This window comes from Vombatus ursinus, unplaced genomic scaffold (assembly GCF_900497805.2).
Source record: "Vombatus ursinus unplaced genomic scaffold, bare-nosed wombat genome assembly UNPS02014791.1, whole genome shotgun sequence".
Lineage (NCBI taxonomy): Eukaryota > Metazoa > Chordata > Mammalia > Diprotodontia > Vombatidae > Vombatus > Vombatus ursinus.
The window spans coordinates 46915548-46939642 of record NW_020954569.1 but is presented as its reverse complement, the minus strand read 5'-3'; the positions used below and the strand labels follow the sequence as shown (position 1 = coordinate 46939642).

The following is a 24095-nucleotide window of genomic DNA, read 5'->3' as shown; positions in this document are numbered from 1 at the left end:
ATGTATATATGTGCATATATGTGTGTGGATATACATATACACACACACTCATACATATAAACCATTAACTATGTTCATGTCTTAGATGGTTAAACCTTTGACTACAACATCTATATAAATCAAGTCTCAATCTCTCTTTCCAAGTCCAAGGCCAGCAACACCAATTGCCTATTGGTATATTTATAAATCCGATGTATGGAAGGCTTCTCAAAATTTAACATGTCTAAAACCAGAACTCATTATTTTTGACACAAACATTCCAACTCTTGACTCTGCATTTTCACTGGCTGTCCCCTAAGCCGGGAATTCCATCCCTCCTTATCTCAGTTTTCAGGTTTCCTTGACCTGACTTCCTCTGAGTCACAGTTAAAATCCTACTTTTCACAAAAAGCTTTTCCCATCCCCTTTAATGCTCGGGCTTCTCCTCTAAGATTATCCCCTACTTCTCATATATATATATATATATATATATATATATATATATATATATATATACACATATATATATCCCTAGCATGTAGCACAGTGGCAGTCAGTATATATATTGGGCCTATTTGTGTCCCTAGCATGTAGCATAGTGCCAGTCAGTGAGTCAACAAGCACTTATTTATTAAGCACGTACTATATGCCAGGCACTCTGCCAAGTGCTGGAGATACAAAGAAAGGCAAAAGACAAGTCCTTGCTTTCAAGGAGCTCACAGACTGATGGAGGAGACAACATGCAAATGACCATGTACAACGTAGACAAGATAAACTGGAGATCAGCAACAGAGGGAAGGCACTAGCATTAAAAGGAATCACGAAAGGCTTCTCATGAGATGGGATTTTTAGCTGGGACTAAAAGGAAGCCAGGAAGCAGAGATGAGGAGGGAAAGTATTCCAGGAACAACCAGTGAAAATGCCTGGAGTCTGGAGATGGCCTGTTCTATGTCTGGAACAGCAAAGAGGTCAGTGTCACTGGATCACAGAGCAACTGGGGTGGAGGGTGGCAAGAAATAAGGTGTAAGAAGATTGGAAAGGTAGAGAATTAGGTTGTGAAGTGTTTTGAATGCCAAACATAAGATTTAATATTCAATCCTGGAGGTAATAGGGACCCACTGGAGTTTACTGAATGGGAGGTCTGGCAGGGAGGAGAAAGTGACATGGTCAGATCAGCTCTTTAGGAAGATTAACTTGACAGGTGTGTGGAGGCAGGGAGACCACAAATAAGCAGGCTATTGCAGTGTTCTAGGTGTGAGGTGCTGAGGACCTGCATCAGGGTGGTGGCAGTGTCAGAGAAGAGAAGGGGGTATATATGAGAGATATCATGAAGGTAAAATCAACAGGACTTGAGTGAGAGTGAGGCGTTGAGCATGACACTTAGATTACAAGCCTGGGTGATTGGGAGGATGGTGGTGCCCTAGACAGTAACAGAGAAGTTGGAAGAGGAGTGGGTGAGGGAAAAGATAATTGTTTCAGTTTTGAACATATCCAGTTTGAGATATCTAATAAGCAGTTGGAAATGTGAAATCTGGAGGTTAGGAGAGATATTAGGTCTGATTACGTATACCTGAGAATCACCAACACACAGATGCTAACTGAGATCATGGGAGCCAAGATTACCAAGTGAAATAGTATAGAGGGATAAAAGGTCCAGGATAAAGCGTGGCACACAAAAGATACTTAAATACTGATTTGACTTATTAACATTTATCACTTTATTATTTAATCATTTTGGTTAACAAACGCTAAAGAAAATAAGCATTTCCATAAACAAAATAGAGCAGAAAAAAAGGATTGTACATGAAACTTCTAATCTCTATTTTGAGTATAGCTTGCTTTTCCTTTCAAATATATAATAAATTCCACAGGTAACTTTTGAAACCATCCTGCTATTTCATTCCAGACTTCCTTCTGCTCTCATCTGTTTCCTTTAAAAAGATTTACACATTGTCTTGAAAGACTAGTTTGAAAGACTTGTATAATTAAGAGTTATTAGTAGCCTTTTTATGAAAACAAGTTTTGGCCTGGGCAGGAAAGGCTGGTGATGTGTCTTGTTTTTTAAACCAATCACAAATGTTTCCTCTTTCAGAAAGAGGGCCAAGATTGCAGGAATTCTACTTTTAGTCTGTTTTAGGTAAAATCTCCTACTGAAAAGAAAAACAAGAGAAAAGGGAATCTGATGTTTTTTTTTTCCTCCTTACCTCTTCATTTTGGATCACTGTCAAAGCTAATTTGAAAATAATAAGGTTCAGTGTTCTAGAAAAGCGACTGCTGGAAAACATTTCTGATACTGGAGGGAAACATAATCTTTCCTTCTTACCCGGCTGAGTTCGGCACGCTCTGATTGGTCGGTCTGGAGGCGGTTCCACTTCCACTTTCTTTCCTGGATCGAAGTCATCAGTCTCCCCCTCAGTGTCACAATGCTCCTTTTCTCGCTTCCTCTTCTTCTCCTCCTAAAAGTAAAGACAAAGAAGGACTAATAGCAGCAGTGAGGCTTAAGAATAATTAGCCTCAAATGGCTGAGCTAGGATTGATACAATTGGAGGGGCATGATTTCATCAGTTTAGGGGAGGAAAAAAATGTTCTGTTAAGAGAAATCCATCTCTCTTGGTAGTCTCGATGTCCTTCCTTGTTCTCAAGCCCAGCAGTTGTTCTAAGTGTGACAATAAGTCAAGACAGCCTCCAATTTTCATTACATCCTGGGACTTCAGGAAATTGTTCCTTTTTGGGGAGCTAATAAACATGGAGGACTTTGAAGATCTCTTTTTAGTAGCAGTCTTCTAAATTAAACAATGGAACATCTCACTGGGCATTTAATATGGAAAAATGATAAAGAATATAAAATAAATTTTATGTTTCTATTGAGTGAACTTGAAGTAGATTTCAACCCACATAACTCAATCCAGAAACTCAACAGTATATATTACTCTTTCTAAGGAAACTTAATTTTAGTACTCTGAATGATAAAATTAAGGTACTTTTTCTTTTTTTTCCACTTCCTTTTTTTAATAATCTATGTTTTTAAATATGAAGGAACAGAATTTCCTTTGGAGAAAACTATATCATAGGGAGACAATTTAATAATACATTGAAAAATATGGAGTCAGAGGCCCTGGATGTAACCACCAGCTCTGCTAGTTAATACTGGTGTGATCTTGGACAAATCTCTTAACCTCTCTGAGACTCAGTTTTCTCATCTATAAAATGAGGGCAAAGACTAGATTAACTCTAAGATCACTTCTAGTTCTAAATCTATGATCCCAAGCTCATCTTGTTGACCTGGCTGATTTTTTTTTAAAAAAAGTTTCTATGAAAACATTTTTGGGAAGAAAAAATTCTGACAGAAACGTACAGAGACAAATGGCATTTCCAGTTGTCAAAACACTATTATCATGGGTTGCTCCGATATTACTTACCTTTCTTTTCCTCCTTTCCTCATCATCAAGATGCTTTTCTTTTTCCTTTTCAGACTTCTTTTTCTTTTTCTTTTTCTTTTCTTTATGACGTTCTCGCTCATGATCTGATCTGTCGTCATAATAACTAGAATCGTGGCCTGATCCCGAGAGCTCAGTAACCTCACTTCCTCCAACTTTAAGGACTAGTTTCAATGGCTTCTCCAAGGGCTTGTCTACATAATCTAAATCAAAACACATGTTCTTTATAGAAATCACTTTTAAGTTTTATAACAAAGATTTTTTATTTAAAGAAACACCATCTAGCTGACAAACTCCTTCCTACCTTTCTAGGATGGAAGCTGTCTCCCCTCCCTTCCACATCTTGATAGCTCCCTACTCCACATGGCCCACAGGCTACAGATGGGGGGGAAGGAGAAAGAGGGTTTGGCTAGGCCCAGCCTGAAAGGCCAAGTATAGTTAGGGCACTGGCGTTGAGGAGTCTTGCATTCCCCTTCCTCACACCATCTCCCTACCACCTCCTCCCTGCACTACCACAGAGGCTACCAGTCTGGTACAAATGTCATAGAAGCAGATAAATGGGCAATGATACTGGAAGAGTGGCTGACACTGCAGGAGGCCAAGCTGGGTATACTGAAGAGGGCATTTTAAAGCATAGAAGGAGCAGTGCTATGGCCACAGAAGCAGGTCAAAAGCAGCAACCTAGGGGTAGCTAGATGGCGCAGGAGATAGAGCATCGGCCCTGAAGTCAGGAGGACTTGAGTTCAAATTCGGCCTCAAACCAAACACTTGACACTTACTAGCTGTGTGACCCTGGGCAAGTCACTTAACCCCAATTGCCTAAAACTAAAAAAAAAAATTTTTTTTTAAATTTCCTCAAAAGCAGCAACCTAAAGGTCACTTTCAGCAGTACTGGGGTCAGGAGAGGTGAAGGCAAGAAGTAATGGTTAAACAAAATACTAGTTAGGAAACAAAAAGATGGGTTTCTAAGATGAGAGCCAAAGACTATGGATTAGTTGGTCAACATTAACGTGGAGGGAGATCACTATTGGGGTTCCACAGAGTTGTCAATTGACTCGATTTGTTTAACAATTTGTCAAAGATGTGAACAAAGAAAAAAGAAGGCAAGCTTATCAAATCTGCAAATGACACAAAGCTGGAGAAACATCTCTAATTCCCTTGATTACAGAAATCATGTTCCAAAAAGACCCTGACAGGCTAAACAGTGAACTAAAAGCTAATGCAGTGAAAATGAATTTAGTTAAGTATCAAGTCCTGCACTTGGGTTAAAAAAAAATTACAAAAAAGATAGCAGTGAGGAGGGCTTGACTAGCAAGCAGTTCATACAAAAAAGCCTCTGACGATCTAGTGGACTACAACCTCAAAGACTCAGGAGTATGATGTAGCAGCCCAAAGAGCTATTACAACTTAGATCAAATTAATATACTGTGTGAGGTCCAGACCAAGTGAATCTTGCCATACAATGACCTAGTTAGATCACATCTGAAGTATTTGGTGCCCACCTAGACACCAAATGTCAAAGGGGTCAATGATAAACTGGAGCACAGTGTAGTGAGAGTGGCAAGGAGAGTTGAGAGGACTTAAAATTAAGAATTAATTAATAAGATCAACTGAAGAAATATGGGTCATAAAATTTAAAGGTGGAAGAAACCTTAGAGATTACCTGACAAATGAGGTTAGATGTCATTTTATACATAAAATGACTAAGACCAGAGAGCTTAAATGCCTTGTTCAAGGTCACACAAGCAGTAAGAGTGAAGACTTTTGGCCTGGAGAAGACTATGGGGCACAGATTGTCATGTGGAACATGAAATTTGTTCTCTTCAGTTAGCTCCCAAAGGCAGAATTAGACATAATGCAGCAAAATTAAGGGAGAAAGATTCTGAAAGAATATGATAAAAATTCAATTCAACAAAAACTTATTAAGTGCCTACTAGATAAAAGGGAGAGCTAAGCAATGATGATACAAGGATAAAAACTACACAGGGTCCCTCAAAGAGCTTATATACCACTGGGGAGAAAACAATATCTACATAGGCAAATAAATACAAAATGTATATAAAATAAGGACAAAGTTGGGGGAAGGTGGAAGAACCCAGTCAATTGGAAGGACTAGTAAAGTGCTCCTGTAGGAGATAGCACTTGAAATGAACCCTGAAGGAAGGTGGGGGTCCAAACAGAAATAAACAGGGAAAGCATTTCAGGCAGAGGAAATATTCTGTGCAAAAGATCATGGAGGGAGATAGAATGCCATATAGGAGGTCAGTTTGTCTAGAACATTATTAAGAAGATCTAGGTGTGTTGAGGGAGGGAGAAACAACCAGTTTCCACTAGCTGTTGTCTTCAGCACCCAAATCTACTACAAAGCCAGGATTTCTGGGATTTTTTTTCCTTCCTCTTGGCCTGCCAGCACAGTTGAACCTTAGAAAATAACTACAGTTTTGCTCTAGAGAGGTATTCAAAATAGGGATCATCAGTATATCAACTACAAGTAAATTATTACAATATATAAATCAATAATGGCTTCTATATAATAAGCCTATAAAGATAAGGTATACAATTCCTTCCTATAAAGGAGGTTATGATTACATAAAATGAGGAGGCTGGATAAAATGACCTCTAAGATGCATTCTACCTCTAAGACTATGATCTTAAAACCACTGGGGCCTCCCTAGATGCTAAAGAACATGGCTCTCTTCCCCATTTGAAGAGAAGGACAAATAAACAAAGATATTCAGAAAATCTGCAAAACCAGGCCTCTCTACTTGGCTGAGCTCCAAGTCAGAGCAAACCCAGGATAGGAACTAAGGATAGGAGAGATAAGGCCTCAAAGCTTCCAAGGCCACTTGAACAGAAAGTAGAAGCAAGAGAAACTACTGCAAGTCACTTAACTTCTGCCTGGTTTTTGTTTATTTTAACAAAAATATTCTATTATCATTGCTTGATTATAGTGAACAAAAAAGGGGGTGGGCTTGTACAGTTATGCTAAAACTGATAAGAGGAGCCAGGTGGCTGGTCCAGGTAGCTGGGATATGATGTGGTAAGGTGATGGGGCACAGTGAGACACATTTTGACATGATCCAGGCATTTCACTGCCACAGAACAGTGCAGGGGCTGTAAAATACACAGTAAAATATACTCCTTAATCCTTCAGAAATCAAGGAATTCTCTCCTCTCTGGGATCTCTGATGACTACCATGTGGGACGGTTTAATTTTCAAAGCCACTAGCAAAAACTAGTCTACAGGAAGGATCTTTTCTGAAAGACCCCTTCAGCAGAGGGAAGACAAGAGTAAGATTCTGGATCAAAGACTGCCTCTGAGCCCAGTTCTCTGCTTTTCAAATGCAGCAGGAATAAGCTCCAGAGGTTGGGAGTTCCCCTCATTTGTCCACCCCTAGGAAAAGTTATCCTCTGGTCTAAAGCAGCTGCAGCCAGGAGCAATGAATGCCACCCAGCAGAATATGGGCAATGACACCTCGAAGAGTACAGGCAGAGTACCAGCAATGCCACCTAGCAGAGTAAGGGCAATGTCACTTAACAGTATGGGCAACGCAACCGGGCAACGCAACCTAACAGAGTTACTTTCAGAAAACAAGAACGCTCACAAGGATACTCTACAATCACTGACACAATGTACTAGAATTCAATTCAAGTCAATAAATATCTACTTAAATGTCTACTACGTGCCAGACACTGCGCTAAGCAAAAAAGGCAAAAGAATCCCTCCTCTCAAAGAGCTTACAATCTAACGAATCAATCAATAATCAATAAATATCGATTAAGCGCTCAGAGAACTTACTACCACAGTGACCTTGGACAAGTCACTTCCCCTTCGGCCTCAGTTTCCTCATCTGTAAAGTGAGGAAGCTGGCTGGGACGGAAGCGGTCCACTCCAGCTGTCGGTGGGCACGACCCCCCCAACGCCCCCTCGCTCCCCTCCCCTGCGGGGGCCACCCCCACAGATCAGCCCCGGGACAAACACCTCCTCCAAACACGGTCACGTGCCCGGCGGGGACGGGGGAGCCCCCCCAGCGGAGGCGCGCGGCCTGGGGGGTCGCCCCTCCCCCGGGGGTTCTGGAATGCCGGGCCCCTGTGTCGTCACAAAGCCGGCATTGTGGCGAGCGCGCCGAAAGAACGCCGGCCGCCCGGTCCCGAGACAACCCCCCCCAGGTCCATCTCGGCCCCACTCTCCGCCCTCTCCCGCACCGCGGCCCGGGCTGCACTCACCGTTGTACGACGATCGCCACTCGGTCTTGTGCTTCTTGTGCTTCTTCCCCATGGCGGGGAGGCCGCAGCAGGCGGGGGGCTCAGGCGCCCCCCGCGGCCCCCCGCAGCACCCGGGAGAGGCAAGGAGAAGGCGGCGGCGCCGATCCCCCCCCCGGCGGCCTTCCTCCCCGCCCGCCCGCCCCCCCCCCCCCCCCCCGGCTCTTCGGCTCTTTTCTCCGCCCCTCGGGCTCCCTCCGCGCCGCGGGGATTGGGAGAGAGGCAGGGAGGGGGAAAGCCCAAGCACCGCTGGGCGAGGACCGGAAGTGACTCCTCCTCCCGCGGTGTTGGGAGGCGGGCATGACCCTAGTAGTTCCGGGTCGCGGGGTCAAGCTGTCGCTGGCGGCAGATTCGAGCTGCTTTGGGCGGACGGTGAGAGTGGGCTCGCTTCGCTCTCGGGGCTCGGGGCTCGGGGCTCGGGGCTCGGGGCTTGGGGCTGGGGGAGTGGCGCGAGGCGGGGCAGGGCGGCGCGGGGCCGGGCGGGCGGACGGGGCTGCCTGGCCGCCGGGTTGACCGGAGCCCGCCCGCTCTTCTCTCCCCGGGTTCCTCCCTCAGAGGTGGCGGGATGGACGAGGCAGTCGGGGACCTGAAGCAGGCGCTCCCTTGCGTGTTGGAGTCACCCGTGATCAACGTGGAGGTGCATCTGCGCTGCAACAGGTCAGCCCCCACCCCAGGAAGCCCTCCCAGAGGGGTTCCCAGCTCCCCCTGCCCGTCTGGGCAGCCCCACCTCAGGACACTTAGGCTTCTTACTAACCATCTTCTCTTTCTGCTTCACCTTTATTTCTTAACATTTTAATGTTAACATTAACATTTTAATATTTAATTAATATTAATATATTTTTCCGCAGGAAATATATCAACTAATATATTTACTTTTTCATCAACTTTACTTTCTAATATGTCCTTTTCTACAGATAGCAGCAATACATCAACTAATATCTTTTCTGTTTATATCAGCTTTATTTCCTTATATATTTTTAACATTAATAATATATTTTTCTAATATATTTTTTCAGAGCACAATAATATGTCAATTAATATCTTTTCTTACTACATTTATTTCCTAATATAAGTCTTTTCTGCAGAGAACAATAATACATCAACTAACATCTTTTTTTTTTCTACATCAGCTTTATTTCCTATGTGTCTTTTTTTCCAGAGAACAATACTACTTCAACAGGATCTGACAGTGTAGGCCAGTGCTAGACGCTTATACACAAGCCCCTTTGCAGAACAGGGAGGGAGGTGCATTCTCGTATCTTCCTCACAATCCATGCTTGGTCGTTATATTGGTGTATTGTATTTATAGGGTATTCAGTTTTGCTTTGTTAGACTGTGACCTTCTTGAGGACAGGGACTGTCTTTTGCCTCTTTTTGTGTCCTCAGCCTTAACACAGTGCTTTTACCTAGTATGTACTTAATACCTGTTTATTGATTGATTGTTAATGTTATTTATATTTACACTCTTTGTAGTAATTGTGTTGACAGGCATTAGTGGAAAGCGCACTGACCCTGGAATCAGGACTTCTGTTCAGATGCTATCTTTGACAATGCATTTTGACCTTGGGCAAAGCTCTCAATCTTCCTGGGCCTCACTTTCCTCATATGTGAAAGGAGGATATTGAACTAGACCCTCTCTGAGATCCCCTCCAGCTCTAGACCGATCACCTTTTGTGTAATGTTTTCTTGGTTCTGCTTCCTTCCCTTTGCGTCTGTTCCCATGTCTTCCCATGCTTCCCTGGTTCTTAAGAGGGTAGCAATATGCCATTATATTCTTGTGCCATGGTTTTGTTTAGTCACTCCCCACTTGATGGACCCCAACTTTGTTCCTAGGTCTTCACTCCTCTAAAAAGTGCTACTATAGATATTTCATTGTGTATGATACCTTTCTTTCTATCTTTGACCACCTTGGAATACATGCCTAGCAGTAGGATATCTGTACATTTTAGTCACTTTGCAAGTAAGGTACACTGTAACTATTTTTCTTTAGGCTTTTCTCTCCTTTGTGAAGTGATGCTCTAGAGGAAAGCTTCTCAAAGTCATATTTTTCAATATGACACCTCTGATGTATAGCAACTTCTATACTCAGTAAGCATGAGGTAGGAGATAGATGACTGGCCTTGGAGTCAGAAGACCTGCTTTTTTGCCTCCTGCCTCAGCTTGCTCTCTCACTCCCTTTTGCACTTCTTGCTGTGGGCATAGTAATCAGATGAGAGTACCATTACTGTAGAGAGGGTTGTCATTTGATTACTGACAACTCTTGAGATTTCCCAAACCAGAACTCCTTTCCCTAGCCACCATTCTCTGGTATGTGCTGTCTTCCTTGGTTATTTTGGTGGGGAAGGGAGAGAGGAGGAAGAGCTACTGTGCTAAACACTTTTTGCAAATGTTATCTCATTTAATATAATGGGGCAGGGACACCCTTCATTTGTATCCTTAGAGTTTAGGTAGTATAGGTACTTTCACGGTGAACACTTAACAAATGTTTTTTCATTCATTTCAAATGGAGAGAGATGGATTAAATGGTAATAAAATTTTGAGCTGGTTAAATGGCCAGACTCAGAGAGGTCAGTAATGCTTCATTGTCATCTCAACCATGAGGTCTCTGTTGGAGTGCCCTAGGGATCTGACCTTAGATTTATCAGTGACTTGGATAAAAGCATAGAGAACATGCATCTTAGATTTTTGGATAATTCAAAGCTGGGAGGGATAGCTGGCAGACTGGAAGGCAGAGTCATGACCCAAAAGAATTCTTGACAAGTTAAGAGTATAGAGCTTAATCTAATAAGTTGAAATTCAGTAGGAATAAATGTGAAAATTGACACTTTAGCTCAAGAGATCAACTTCACAAGTGTAAGATCAAGGCATGGTTAGAACAGTTAGCCTGAAAATCATCTGGAGGTTTTAATGAATTACAAGCGTGTGAGTTAACAGTGTGATGTGGTGGTAGCCAAAAAGCTAATGTGACATTGGGCTACATTAAAAGGAAGATATTTTCCAAGAATAAATAGGTGCTAGTCCTTCTTTGCCCTGCTTAAACAATATGTGGAATATTAGTTCATTCTGATCCACCACACTCTAATATACAATTAATTAGGTAGAGTACATCCAAAGGTGGACATCCAGGATAGTGAAGAGCCTTAGGTACACTTCATGAGGATAAGTTGAAGGAACTGGGAATATTTAACCTGGGCTAGAGAAGACTTAACAGTGTTCAGGTATTTGTAGGGTTATCATGTAGAAAAGGGATTAGATTTGTTGTGTGGGGCCCCAGAGGGCAGAAACAGAAGGACCAATTCATAGAAGTTGCGGGGATAAATTTAGGCTTGTGATGTTAGGAAAAACTTGCTGATGACTAGTACTGTTGGAGGATGAGATTGGGAAGATTGGACTTGAATAGTGTAAAGAATTCAATTCAGTTCAATGAGTAGCTAAGTAAATTAAATGCAAAGTATATACAAAACAAGTCATTTGTTTGTGTGGTCATTTCAGTCACTCATCCAACTCTTTCTTGGCAAAGATACTGGAGTGGTTTGCCATTTCCTTCTCCAGCTCATTTCACAGATGAGGAGCTGAGGCAAACAAGGTTAAGTGACTTATAAAATCAATAGCAGGGGAAGTATTTCAGGAGCCATCCTATAGGTTTAAAAGCCTAACAGTGATATTTGAAATAGTAAGGGAGTCGAAATAAAATGAATGAAAAGATTAATTGGCTCTGTGGCCCAAGAATAAGAGCTGAGCATTGATACTGCAGGTACTCCATCAAGTCAAGGGGGTCCGGGAAGCATAGGGTGGTAATGAGGACGGCACTGAGCTACTGAAGAAGTGGGCATGCATTAGACTATAATCGTTTCTCACCCTCAACTTTGACCTGAATCTGAATTCAGTAAATACTGTAGAATAATTAAATTTTGAAGCTCAGTGAGACCTTAGAGATAAGCTTCTCTGACTTGTACATTTTAACAGTGATGATGCTGAAGTGAAGTGACTGAGGTTACAGGGCTAGTTAGTGGTAGGGTCAGAATTAGAATGCAGGCCTCCTGGTTCGCAAGTTCAGTACTCTTTCTTCTATGTTATGTTCCTTTATTTATGGAATGTTAAACTAGCCACCCTAGGTTCTAGTACTAATTCATACTCTTGAATTTCTTGCCCTTTTGTATCGTGGTTGCTCATACCTTACCAGACCACAGCGCTGAGGTACTCTTCCCGCCCACTTTCTCAGCTTCTACTTACTCCTGCTGGAGAAAGTGACACAGTAAGGCCACCACACATTTGTCAACTTACCTTGACATCTAGGAGTAGTGAATAGAGAGCGGAAGCCAGGAATACCTCTTCAAATCCTACCTTCAACACACATTGGCTGTATGACTCTGGGCAAGTCACTTAACCTCTTAGTAGTCTAGGCAGCTCTCTAAGATTTTAGGTCGAAGAGAAGATGATGGCCTGTATCGGAAGAGAGAGTTCCCTCAACTGAGAGTTACCTGTACCCATGAAATCATAGACCCAGTCCCTGTCCCTTATTTTAACTCTTTACTATATGACGATCCTTTTATTCTTCCTTTTGTGACCATATTTCCTATAGCCCACTGGGCAAAACCTTTTTTCCTCCTCAGGTTTCCTGTACTATTCTGTCCTTATTCCTTCTTGCCACAGAGGGCCTTGGCTTTGGCCATGTGCTGTGAACTCCTTCATCTTTGTTTCATGATACAGATCAACTACATCATCTCCCATTTTCTTTTCCTTGCCATAGCCAGTCCCTTTGTTGTACCCTTGGTCTCATTCCCTCCTCTCTCTTCTAGGAGCTTGCTCTTCTTGATCATGTCCTCTCCTTCCTGTCTCTGTCCACTAGATCTTTCCCAGATGTATATGAACACATTCAGGTCTCTTTCATCCTTTAAAAATCCTTGCTTGGACTGCATTCCCTCATCCTAATATTCTATCTCTCACCTTCTTTTCCCAGCCAAATCCCTAGAAAAGTTCATTGTCTACTTATCTCCATTTCTTTACCTCACTTCAAAGCCCTTGCCGTATATCTTCCAAACCCTTTACTCAACTAAAAATGCGTTCTCAGAGGCTACCAGTGGCCTTTTCTCAGTCATCATTTTGATTTCTCTAGTTTTAACACTGTTGACCACACCTTCCTCCTGGATATGCTTAACTTCTTGGCCTCTGTGACAATATTCTGTCTTCCTCTGCCTGTTTGACCATTCATTCTCAGCCCTTTTAATTGGCTTATCTTTCTTCTTTTGCCCACTAAGGATGATTGTCCCCCAGCCTCTGTCCTTGGCCTTCTTTTCTCTCAACATTTTTTTGTGATCTGGTAAATATTAATGGGTTCTATAACCATCTCTATGCCTTTTGACTCCCAAAGCTACATATCCAGCCAGAATTTATCTTCTAAATTCCTATCCTATGTCACCAAATGTCAGCTGGATGAAATGCGCTGACTCTTCATCTTCAATTTCTAGAATCCCTAGATCCCTACCTTTCTTCAAGTTTCAGCTCAGGTGCTGTCTCCAGCAGGAAGCCTTTCCTGATTGCTTCTGATTATTAGTATAATATCCTTCCTCAAATGATGTTATATTTACTTAGCTGTATGTATTATACCCCATCGTAAAATGTGAGTTCCTTAAGGGCAAAAGAAGGTTTGGTTTTTGTTTTTGTATGCTGGGCACTTAGCATAGTGCTTTTTGCAAAGTAGGAGCTTCATCAATACTTGTGAAGTGAATTTCTCAAGTAGGACAAATGGGATGGTGACGGGTAGGCCTTAAATTTGTGTTATAAGAAGTGGTTGAAGGAACTTGAGATGATTAGCCTAGAGAAGAGAAAACTGGGGTGGGAGAAGGAGATAATATATCTGTCTTTGAGTAGTTGAAGGGATGTAATTAATAAGAGAGTTTTGACTTGTTTTGTTTGACCCCAAAGGACAAAACTAGAAGCAATAGGTGGCAGTTGCAGAGATATGTGTGAGCTTTGTGTCAGGAAAAATTTGTTAACCCTGTAGACTCTTCCAAATTGGAATTGCTTTCCTCAGTAGAGAGTGGGTTCCTCTCATTGTAGATATTCAAACAAAAGCTAGATGACCATTTGTTGGGTAGGTTGTAGGGGGAATTCTGTTTTAGATATGTGTTAAACTAAATAACTTCTGAGGTTCTTTCTATCGCTGACATTCTATGAATTATATCTCCTTTCTGTGTTTCAGGTAAACTATTCCCAGAACAAAGCAGAGATATTATTAACTGAAGTATTCACAGGTCTTACTGAAAATAAATAATATTATGTTCCTCTCTCAGACTGATTGAATTCTATAGTTGACTTTGGAAATAGGAAGAATACCATTTATTGCCATAATGGATATTTATTCAGCATTCATACCATGTCAAGTACTTCTAAAACTTGCTGAAGGTGATTCTTGACCCCTGGGAATTTAAAACAATTAATTCTTCTAAGAATACATTCTATGAATCAGTTTATTTTATTTCATTTAATCTTATGAAAAATTAGTTAACCATAAACTTTATTTCCTTAATGAGCTGTTATTTCAGCAAGGTGTAGCAATCAGAATGTCAGCATTGCATTTTAATGGATAGATTCTTAACCATTTGCTAGTAGAAAAACATAAATTTGAACTCAACAGCGTTTTTGTTTTTCTGTTTAATAGCACTGCAAAAAAAGAAGAAATAAAGCTGAGTGTTGTAAAGCTACTAAATAGACATAATATCGTGTTTGGAGATTACACATGGACCGAGTTTGATGATGCTTTTCTGTCCAGAAATGTGCAGTCTGTGTCTATTGTTGATACTGAGTTAAAAGTGAAAGAACGACAGGTACCAAATGATTCATGATATTTAACCCTTTAGACATTAAGGTCCAGCTGTTACAGTAAATCCTAATTCTTTTTTTATAAGATGTTTTTGAGTTTGTCTTGTTTGTGACTGGTTCACTCGGTTGATTAGCATTATACAGTGCTCTACAGAGGCCTGTGCTATGAGCTTGATAGGAGGTATTTGCTGGTTAATTTGCCTCTGTCTCATATATAGATTACACTACTCTTTCTGGCCATATTGTGAGTGGTCAGAACAGCAGTAGCAGTGAGGGTGGGGGTTGGATCATCTACCTGTCGAAAGGTAAGAGTGTGGTGGAGCAACATAAATCTGTTACCACTATTAGAAAAAAAGGAATTGCACCACATTCCTTGTAATTTCATTAATCTTTTTATATGTGAAATATATCACACATTGTGTGAATGTTAAAAAAAATTAATTTTGATTGTCTTTTTGTATAATAAAATTTGGTGTGGTATTGAAGCCCACTTCCTTGTTAGCATATTGCAGCATTAATGTTTTATGGTGTTGCCTAGAATGCAGCCCACTTTGAGTTTTAATCATATTTTATTTATGCTTTATATTTCCATTTTTATATCTTCTTATTTTGGTACAGTATTGTAATTGAAATATCTGAATATTTGTGGACTTAGTTTTAGTGTAGTTTTCTTTTTCTTCATAGCCAATTGACTTGAGCAAATGTACTCTTGCCCTTCATGTCTTCCAACTGAATGAAGAAGGACCCAGCAGTGAAAATTTAGAAGAAGAGTCAGAAAATATAATTGCAGCAAATCATTGGGTGCTGCCTGCAGGTATAATGTGTTATATAACTAGCTGAAATCAACTTTGATGGAGTGAGGTCAAAGTGACGGAAATTAAGTGTCATAATAGAGGTAGATATACTCTGTAGGAGCATTTCCCCCCTTCCCCCAACCTTCTTTGTATCACATGGATTATGCTCCTCTCTCCCCCTTTCTGTGTAGAAAAAAAAACTTCCAGGGATAAATGTGTGATTATGGGAATGATTACCAGGTTCCTCTTTTTCTTAAAAAGAAACCCAGATGGTTGTCATTTACCTGGCCTATGCAAATTTCTCTGAATACCTTTCTGCCGTTTTGTCGGAATCTTGGAGAGGGAACCACCAGCATGTCATTTCGTTCATGCCGCAAACATTTATTGATTCCACCTACCCTTCCTGAACTCCTCTGATGTTCCCTACCTCTCCTAATCATTTAAAATATGGTTTGACTTAAAAAAATTTATTGCATACGTAGTTTTAATGAGCACCTACATGAAATGTATACTTATGCCTAAAAATAAGACATAATTTATATTTTAGAAGCGTTTTCTTAAATTTCTAATTGTGAGTACATGTTGATGTTACTCCTAACAAAAAGTTGAACCTTTGTATACAAAGATGTATATTTTAAAATATAGTAGTCCTGTACAAATTGAAAAGAGAAAAATTGTAAATCATGGAATCTTAGACCTATTTAGGACCTCAAAAATCATCTAGGAGATAATACCCATCTGGGGGGTAGAAATGGTGAATTTGGGCTTAGGAAACCTGAGTTAGAATCCTTTCTTTAGTACACTGTAACCTTGGGCAAGTTTCTTGACCTCTCTGAGATAACATGTGATATATGTCTTACGGTTATCATCCCCATCTTGTAGAAGAGTAAACTGAGGTGGTGACTTGTTTAAGGTCACACAGCTATTAATTGGCAAAACAGGAATTTGAATCCATTAATAAAACCAGGGACCTCAGGTGTCTTTATTCAAAGGAACAAAGTATGTGTAAAAAGCAAGGTAAACTGGAGAGTCTAACAAAAGGAGGAAAATGTTACCTTACAGGTATCATTGAGACTTGGTAGAATGAGACTTGTGATTGGTTCTAGCACTTCATACCTTTTTTCAGAAGAAACAAATTAGGTAAAAGTCTGAGATAGGGGTAGAGTAGTATTATATATCAGGAAAATAATATATGAGGAAGCCTAGGAACCAAGGGAGAGTAAGCTTGGTGAGAGCATTTGGGTGATAACAAATTGGGGCAGAAAAAGAAACAATAATATCATTGGTGTATGGACAGATGGACAGATCATTTGGACAGCAAGGAAATAGTTGTGGTGTTTGGGAGATATCTCATAAGCCTGGCACCCGGACATGATGTAGCTGCGATGGGAGATTTTGTTATTTCTCCATTCATCGGACCTCTCTTTCTTTGTCAAAGGCTAATCATTTCTTGACTTGTTTAATGATAATTTATTCCTTCAAAAGATAGAGAAATCCACAAAGGGAAGTTCTAATCTGGATCTGATTCTTGTTATCAGAGAGAAAATGCTTGCTAGGATAGGACTAATTAGAAAATTATGGGAAAGTTACAGTTCCATCTTGGAGTTTGTGATACAGAAGAGGAAAGCTGAGCAGAGTCTGGTGTGCATCCCAGACTTTGAAAGAGCAGATTTCAGACACTTTAGAGAAAAGATAGGAAGGATTCCAATGACTTAATATCCTATGGAAGAAGTCAGTCCCCAAGAGATGGGAAACTCAAGAATGAGGTTCTGAAGACACAAAGGGAAACAATTCTGTTGAAGAAAAGGTGATGCTGTCTGAAGATACTGAGGTAGATGCACAGGGAAGATGCACAAGAAACTAGCCAATTGACTGAAATTTTGAAAAGTTAACTGCAGGAGTTTTAGGTAAGGATAGGTAATGTAGAATGAATACAGCATCATGACATGGGCCTGCATGGATTTTGTCAAGAATGCTAAAAATCAAAATGGCATATGGGACTGGTGAACAAGGCTAAGGTTCACAAAACTTTAAAAAAAAAATTTAAAGCTATTTTGGGAAAGGAGGAAGATCACAGAAGTGATAGGACTGCTACCTGAGGTAGATAGGGCCATGATTGGTGGAATTAGGCTTCTTGTGCGTGACTCCAGCAGACAGAACCAGGAGCAGTGGGTAAAAAGAGCAAAGAGAAAAAGTTAGGCTGGATGTTTAAAAAATTAATAAAACTTGGGGCAGCTAGGTGGCGCAGGGGATAGAGCACCAGCCCTGAAGTCAGGAGGACCTGAGTTGAAATCCGGCCTCAGACCAAAACACTTGACACTTAATAGCTGTGTGACCCTGGGCAAGTCACTTAACCCCAATTGCCTAAAAAAAAAAAAAATTTTTATAAAACTTCCTAATAATTAGAGCTATCCAAAAGTGGAAAAGTACCTTGGGAGGTGATGGGTTTTCCTTCTCTGGAGGTTTTCAAAGGCTGAATAAACCTGTATCAGGAATGGGTTTGACTGAATGTTCTCTGAGGTCCTTTCCAACATCCTTTCCAAAGATTCCTGTAATTCTTTGATCCTTTGGTTTCATTATGGTTTTCTTTATAATACTGAACCAAATGTTTTGAGCATAAGCTCTGCCATTACTAGCAGTATGACCTTGGGCAACTCATTGTATCTATGCCTTAGTTTAGTAAAATTATATGATCATACTATATGATGTTTAAAAAACCCTTCCAGCTTTAAAATCCTATGAGTCTAGGTAGAAATTCTCTTTCTAGAACTTCATGCCAGAATTGTTATCTTACAGTTGAATTTCATGGTCTTTGGGAGAGCCTTGTATATGATGTTGAAGTTAAGTCACATGTAAGTGAAAAATGCTTTTTTATATGAAAGTATCATTTATTAACATAATAATTTAATTACTAATTAGATTAATTCATTTAATTCATTTTTATTTATTAATTTATTAATCTTCTTTTGGGCCCCAGACATAGTAAGTGCCACTTCAGGCTGTTCTAGACAACTTGGAGCTACTCTATCCTTGACTTGCGTTTTCAGGATTGACCCTGAACAGAGGTGGCTTCCAAGATTGCAAGAGGGTAGAAGTGAGGATAGGATGTGAAGCCAGTTACCGTTCTTATATATTCTCATTGTCATTCAGTATTGGTAATCTTGGTGGGTATGCCAAAGTAAGCCAACCAGGAGCAAGTTAGTAGGGTTTATGGCTTCCCTTAATACTTCAGTCAGAAAATCCATGCTTAGAGATTTCTTTAGTAAGGTACTAGGATTTGTTGAGTTAAGCATAGCATATATTTACTTCATCTCACAATTTAATTGCACTATTTGATAAATAGTTGGGTAAAATAGTTTTTCTGGTGTGCTGTTATTTTTTATAAAACTCATTATTTTGTACTTTTAAAAATAATAAGTTTTTATTTTCTTATATTTTATAAAATAAAATGACATGAGTGTGGCCTTATGGAGAGAGATGCATTTCAGTGCCTAAGGACAGTGTATTACATGTTTAGAAAATGTTTGTAGAAGACAGTGATTTTTGAGACATCATTTGGTCTTACTTGTTTCTAATATTGTTCATTTTCATTTGGAATGTAGTACTTATGCCAGATTTTTATCACCAATTCCCATGTTTACATGTGCCTTTTTTTCTCTCTCCTGAACCAGTTGCTTGACTATGTGACAACAACCTTATTATTTTCTGACAAAAACGTTGATAGCAACCTAATAGCCTGGAACAGAGTTGTTTTGCTACATGGTAAGAGTGTTTTGTTTTGTATTTCATGAAAAGTAAAATAAAAATTAGGGTATTGCTTATGCCTTTGTACTTATATGAGAAAGTATAATTTGTTTTCATTACAGAAAGAGACAAAGTTATGTTATCCTTGAATTCACTTTACCTTCCCACAATCACACATCTCTTTATAAATGTCGTGTGGGAGGACATCTCCAGGGATATGTGTCAGGGCACTGGAAATGTGGGACTAAAGTTCAAAAGAAAAGTCAGGGCTTGAGGTAAAGGTTTAAGAGTCGTCCCCACAAAGTTAGTTGAGAGATATCTGAGCCGGAAGTCACCACAAAGTTGGTTGAGAGATAGATTTCTGAGCCGGAAGAGTCAAGAAGGAAAGAGAGTCGAGGCGAGTGCCCATATTAGGACGGAAGTAGGAAGAAGACATAGATATGAAGCAGTCAGAGAGATCAGGGTTATGCCGTCTGTGCCACAGACAGTCACGGAGAGATTCTAAGAGGATGGTGGCCAGCAGATACAGGATCAATAGTGCTCAGGGGAAATGAGGGCTGAGATAAGGACAACTAGGAAGTCATTAACTTTCAGAATGCTTCGAGGTTTACAAAGCACTTTATATACTTATCTCAGTATCATTATATGATACTCATAAAAACCCTGTGAAGTACTATAGATATTATCCCCATTTTAGAGATGAAGAAACTGAGGCTTAGGGAGGCCATAACTTGCCAATGCCCATTTAATTTTACACGTAAAGCTTTCCAGAACACCGTACTGCCTGTCAATAATGTTTATTGGTGGGAGCCTAATGACAAAGGGTTAAAGAATGCATACCTGATGAGAAAGTGAATGCAGCCTGAGTAAACTACTCTTTTCAGAGTTTCTGAGGTGAAAAAGTCACCATAAGGACTTTTAAAAATGACTTACTGAAACTTTTTTTTATTCCACTTTCAATTCATAGTATTGTCTGTGCATGCTTGCATAAGTGTGTACTCATGCACGAGTGTGCACACATATACACACACATTCCTACCTTTTAACAAAGAAGAACAGTTATAAGCAACACATCCTGCGTAGCAATCATGTATAACAATGTATACAATGTATTACATTCTGGTAGTCTACATTGTCTCAGAAAGGAGGAAAGTATGTTTCATCATCAGTTCTCTGGGACTGTGATTGATCACTACTTTTAATCTGAATTTTTATGTCTTTTATTGTTTTAGCATACAATATTGTGGTTCTTTTGTGTTATTCTTTTGGTTCTACTTTCTTCACTTTATGCAGATCTTCCCATGTTTCTTCAATCTCTTTATATTCATCATTTCTTATACACTACAATTTGTTCTGCCATTCTCCAAGTAGTGGGCACCCCCATTATTTCTAGTTTTTTTTTGTTTGTTTTGTTTTGCTTTTTGCTACCACAAAAAACACATGAAATATATACCTAGTGGTGGAATTGCTGGGACCGAGGATATTAACACTTGGTTACTGATCTTGCGCAATTCCAGAAAGTTTTCCAGAACAACTGGACTAATTCACAACTCCACCATGATGTATTAGTGTGCCTGACTTCCCATGATTCCACTAACATTTATTTAGCATAAGGGAGACTTACATTGAATTCTAATGCTGTTTGTATCAAGATTGACCCTAGTTGAGTTCTTGAAGGGGTATGCCAGTGAAGTACAGACTCTTCTAGGTCCCAGCAAGATGGAAGGGCTTCCTATATTGGACAGACTTGTAGTATGTCTGTCTCATAGACCAGTCTGGCTAGGTTTGGTAAAGTCCATCGCAAGAAGGCTGGCCAGCAAGTGATAGATTTTCATGGCCTCACTAACTCACGAAACCATCCACTAAAGTATGAAAGGGCTACAGTCTGCATTAGTGGAGTTTGACCTACACTGTTGAAATCAGACTAATGCCTTCTCTGAGGCTTGAGCTCTGAGGCTTGAGTTGTGAACCTTATACACTACCTACTGCTTTACTGTGGTACATATTTCTGATAAGTTGCTTCTGCATTTAGTTTTTTGTACCACTGTGGTATAGTTTTAATCATGTACTGAATATTAAACTTACTTTGATTAATATGTTTTTTTATAGGTCCTCCAGGAACTGGAAAAACATCGTTATGTAAAGCATTAGCTCAGAAATTGACAATTAGACTTTCATGCAGGTAACTTTGGGGCAGAAGAAGAGAGGAGTAGAAATGTGATTATCTTCTCTTATATAATTGTTTTAATTCTTTGGATTATAATTTAACCTTTTATGTGGCTCAGCTAATCCCTTTATTATCTGTAACTTGACATAGATTAGTAAAATTTATTGTTTGTAATAATATCAATTTAAAATGCTTTCTATTGAGTTAGAAAATTGCTTTGTTTAACCACGTTTTTAGATTCAGAATATTGGAATGGAAAGGGATCTTAGAAATTATCTTGTTCAACCCCCTCATTTAACAGGTGAAAAAAACTGAGGCCCAATGAGGTGACATGACTTGCCCAAGGTCACGTAGCAAGTCAGAGCAGAGGGAGGACTCTGAGTCTTGGCCATAGTCCTTTCCATGGCACCATGCTTCCTCTTTAGTTATTTGGAACTTGGAATGAATCATCCTACAGGAATAATGTTATAAATGTGGAGTTCTAGGCACAAGCATGTGCCATTAAGCTTTACCATAATTGTAGTGAGGAAATTGGACTTGATGATCTTTAAGGTCCTTTCTGTCTTTAAAATATGATGCTGTGATTCTCTGTGGATACAAAAAAAGCCCTCACACTTCAAATAGCTCTAATGGCAACTTTCAAAAAAGTCAGTAAGATAGAAATGTTATTAAGATAGAGGGAGATGACTTCTCTCAATAAAAATGAAATGTGAATTTTCTAGTTCTGGATCCAAAAGAATATTTTTCCTGGGTTAAAAATGGAGTAAGGGGATTAAAAAAAAAGCAACCATCTGTCTTCTCCTGTTTCCATTTATGGCCAAAATCAGTTTTATATTTTTGCTTTGTTTACCCTTGTGTTTCATTTGAAAGCATTGCGGTTTTTCAGAAAAGAACATTACAAGTAAATTGTATTCTTGGCCTTTATATTGATGTTGTGATGTTGCATCATTAGGCAAATGCCTAATTGCTCCTGCCTCGATGTAAAGGTGCCATGTGCTTAAAAGTATTTTTGGAAAGGCATGAGTGGTAGATGTGTTTACCTGTCCCAGGGGACCTTTGAGATGAATGAAACTCTACCAAGAAGCTTATAGGCAAGCTTTATTGTCTCACCTTGCCTTAATCTAATTTCATAGAATTTTTTAGGGGCTAATTACATTTAAAATGATAAAGTTTCAGACAGGGTGAATTGAATATTTACTCCATGTTTATAACTATGCTTAACAGTGCTATAAATTTTCCGAAAGATATTTCTGGAAAGGTATTTGTTCTTGTTTGTTTTCCAATTTGGTCCTAGTGACATTACAAATACAAGAAAAAACCTTATAAAATGCACTCATAAAAAGAACAAATGGGTTTAATATTACCATAATCTCATTATTGCATAGAGTATTTTGACATTTTATCAGACATAACATTTCAGCTCTTTTTTTTTAAAGAGAGGAAAGGAGAGGAAGTGATATTATGTAATTTGCAAGAAAAAGAAGTTAGTATAGCTGAATATAATTTAAAAACAAGAAGCATTTATTCAGTACCTGCTATGTGCTAACCTGAGAGCAGGGCTGGCAAACTGTGATCTGTGCCTGTTTTTGTTTAACCAAGCTAAAAATAGTTTTTCCCTTTTTAAATAAAAGTTTTGTTTGAAAATATAAAAACCGTTCTGAACCTTTGGGCAGCACAGGAAAAGGCTGTCTGGCTTTGCCCACTCTGGCACTAGAGATATAAAGACAGAAATGAAAGAGTTCCTACCCTCAAGAGCTTACATTCTGGTAGGAAACAACATATACTCGGAGAAATAAATGCAAAATTTGTAAAAAGTAATTACGGGTATCCAGAGTGCTAAGGAGGCAGAAATCAAAGGCAGGTTTTCCTGGTTCAACGGCTGTCCATTGCCCCTTGCTTTTTCAATTTAGGACTTAACATTAAAGATGCCATACCAGAGAGAAGTTTTATAAATACATTGAAGAGGAAAGGCTTTCCCCAATATGAGTTCATAGTGAACAGTAAACTCTTAGGAATGTAATAATTCATTTTCCTTTTAAAAATGCATTGAAATTAAAGTTACTTGTTGCTAGATAACAGCTTTGGATACTTCTGAGGGTGGGTAAAGTTGGCTAAGCAGTCAATCCAAGGAGGTCCCCTGAGGTGGGCAGAGCTCTGAGACTAAAGGGGCAGAGCCCCCAGTGTAAAGTGAGGCTTCAATGCTATCTCCTTTGGGAACAGTAATTCAGCCACATAGCAAAGTGCCTGTTTCTTCTCGCTGCTTTCTTGTCTGCTAGATTTTAAAAATAAAACCATTAAAAAAGTATATATATATGTGTGTGTGTGTGCATGTGTGTGTATATGTTTTAACTTAAAGGACTCAAGGTTTGGGGTTGTTTCTTGTTTGGTTTTTACATGCAGATAGTACTCATTGAGACATGGTATAGTGTAAAGAGTACTTGACTGAGTGTCAAGATGTTGAGGTTCATCACTGACCTTGAGTCTGCTGCTTAGATGCTGTGTGGTTTTAGCTAACTTAATTTTTCTGAGCTTCAGTTTCCTCATCTACAGAATGAAGGTAAAAGTTGACTACCATTAAAGAAGTACTTTAGGACTGATTACATTATGAGACAATTTAATTGATTCTTTCTCTGATTCTAGGTATCAATATGGCCAATTAATTGAGATAAATAGTCATAGCCTTTTCTCTAAGTGGTTTTCAGAGGTAAGCATTAAATACTAGGCTTGATTCTGTAATCTGGAAGAATAATACTTGTGCTTACACATTAAGTTCATTTTTTTTTAAACCTAGGACAGTACTCTAGAAGAATGAGTTGCTTTTGTATGATTGTCTTTTGGATAAGTGAATTAATTACAGGGATCAGGTTTTCTCACACTTGAAATATGAAT

At 39.5% G+C, this 24095-nt stretch overlaps 2 protein-coding genes across 10 annotated transcripts in view; one reads left to right on the top strand and one right to left on the bottom strand.

The window, feature by feature from the left end:
* Positions 1 to 7751, bottom strand: part of BRD9 (bromodomain containing 9) — a 53952-nt gene extending 46201 nt beyond the window's left edge. For 8 of the 9 annotated variants that reach the window (XM_027868980.1, XM_027868983.1, XM_027868984.1 and 5 more), the window contains exons 1-3: positions 7644 to 7751; positions 3399 to 3619; positions 2303 to 2435 (exon numbers count right to left, since the gene is read on the bottom strand). In XM_027868980.1, coding sequence (XP_027724781.1) covers positions 2303 to 2435; positions 3399 to 3619; positions 7644 to 7695 — 406 coding nt within the window. In that variant the 5' untranslated portion in view covers positions 7696 to 7751. Of the gene's footprint in view, positions 1 to 2302; positions 2436 to 3398; positions 3620 to 7643 lie in introns of those variants that run through there. The other variant, XM_027868988.1, reaches the window with a different exon arrangement.
* Positions 7752 to 8008: 257 nt separating this feature from the next.
* The window catches only part of TRIP13 (thyroid hormone receptor interactor 13), a 36524-nt gene continuing 20437 nt past the window's right edge, over positions 8009 to 24095 (top strand). The window contains exons 1-8 of the mRNA XM_027868963.1: positions 8009 to 8051; positions 8235 to 8336; positions 14341 to 14506; positions 15186 to 15315; positions 18092 to 18147; positions 18967 to 19057; positions 21149 to 21221; positions 23847 to 23910. Coding sequence (XP_027724764.1) covers positions 8245 to 8336; positions 14341 to 14506; positions 15186 to 15315; positions 18092 to 18147; positions 18967 to 19057; positions 21149 to 21221; positions 23847 to 23910 — 672 coding nt within the window. The 5' untranslated portion in view covers positions 8009 to 8051; positions 8235 to 8244. The remainder of the gene's footprint in view (positions 8052 to 8234; positions 8337 to 14340; positions 14507 to 15185; positions 15316 to 18091; positions 18148 to 18966; positions 19058 to 21148; positions 21222 to 23846; positions 23911 to 24095) is intronic.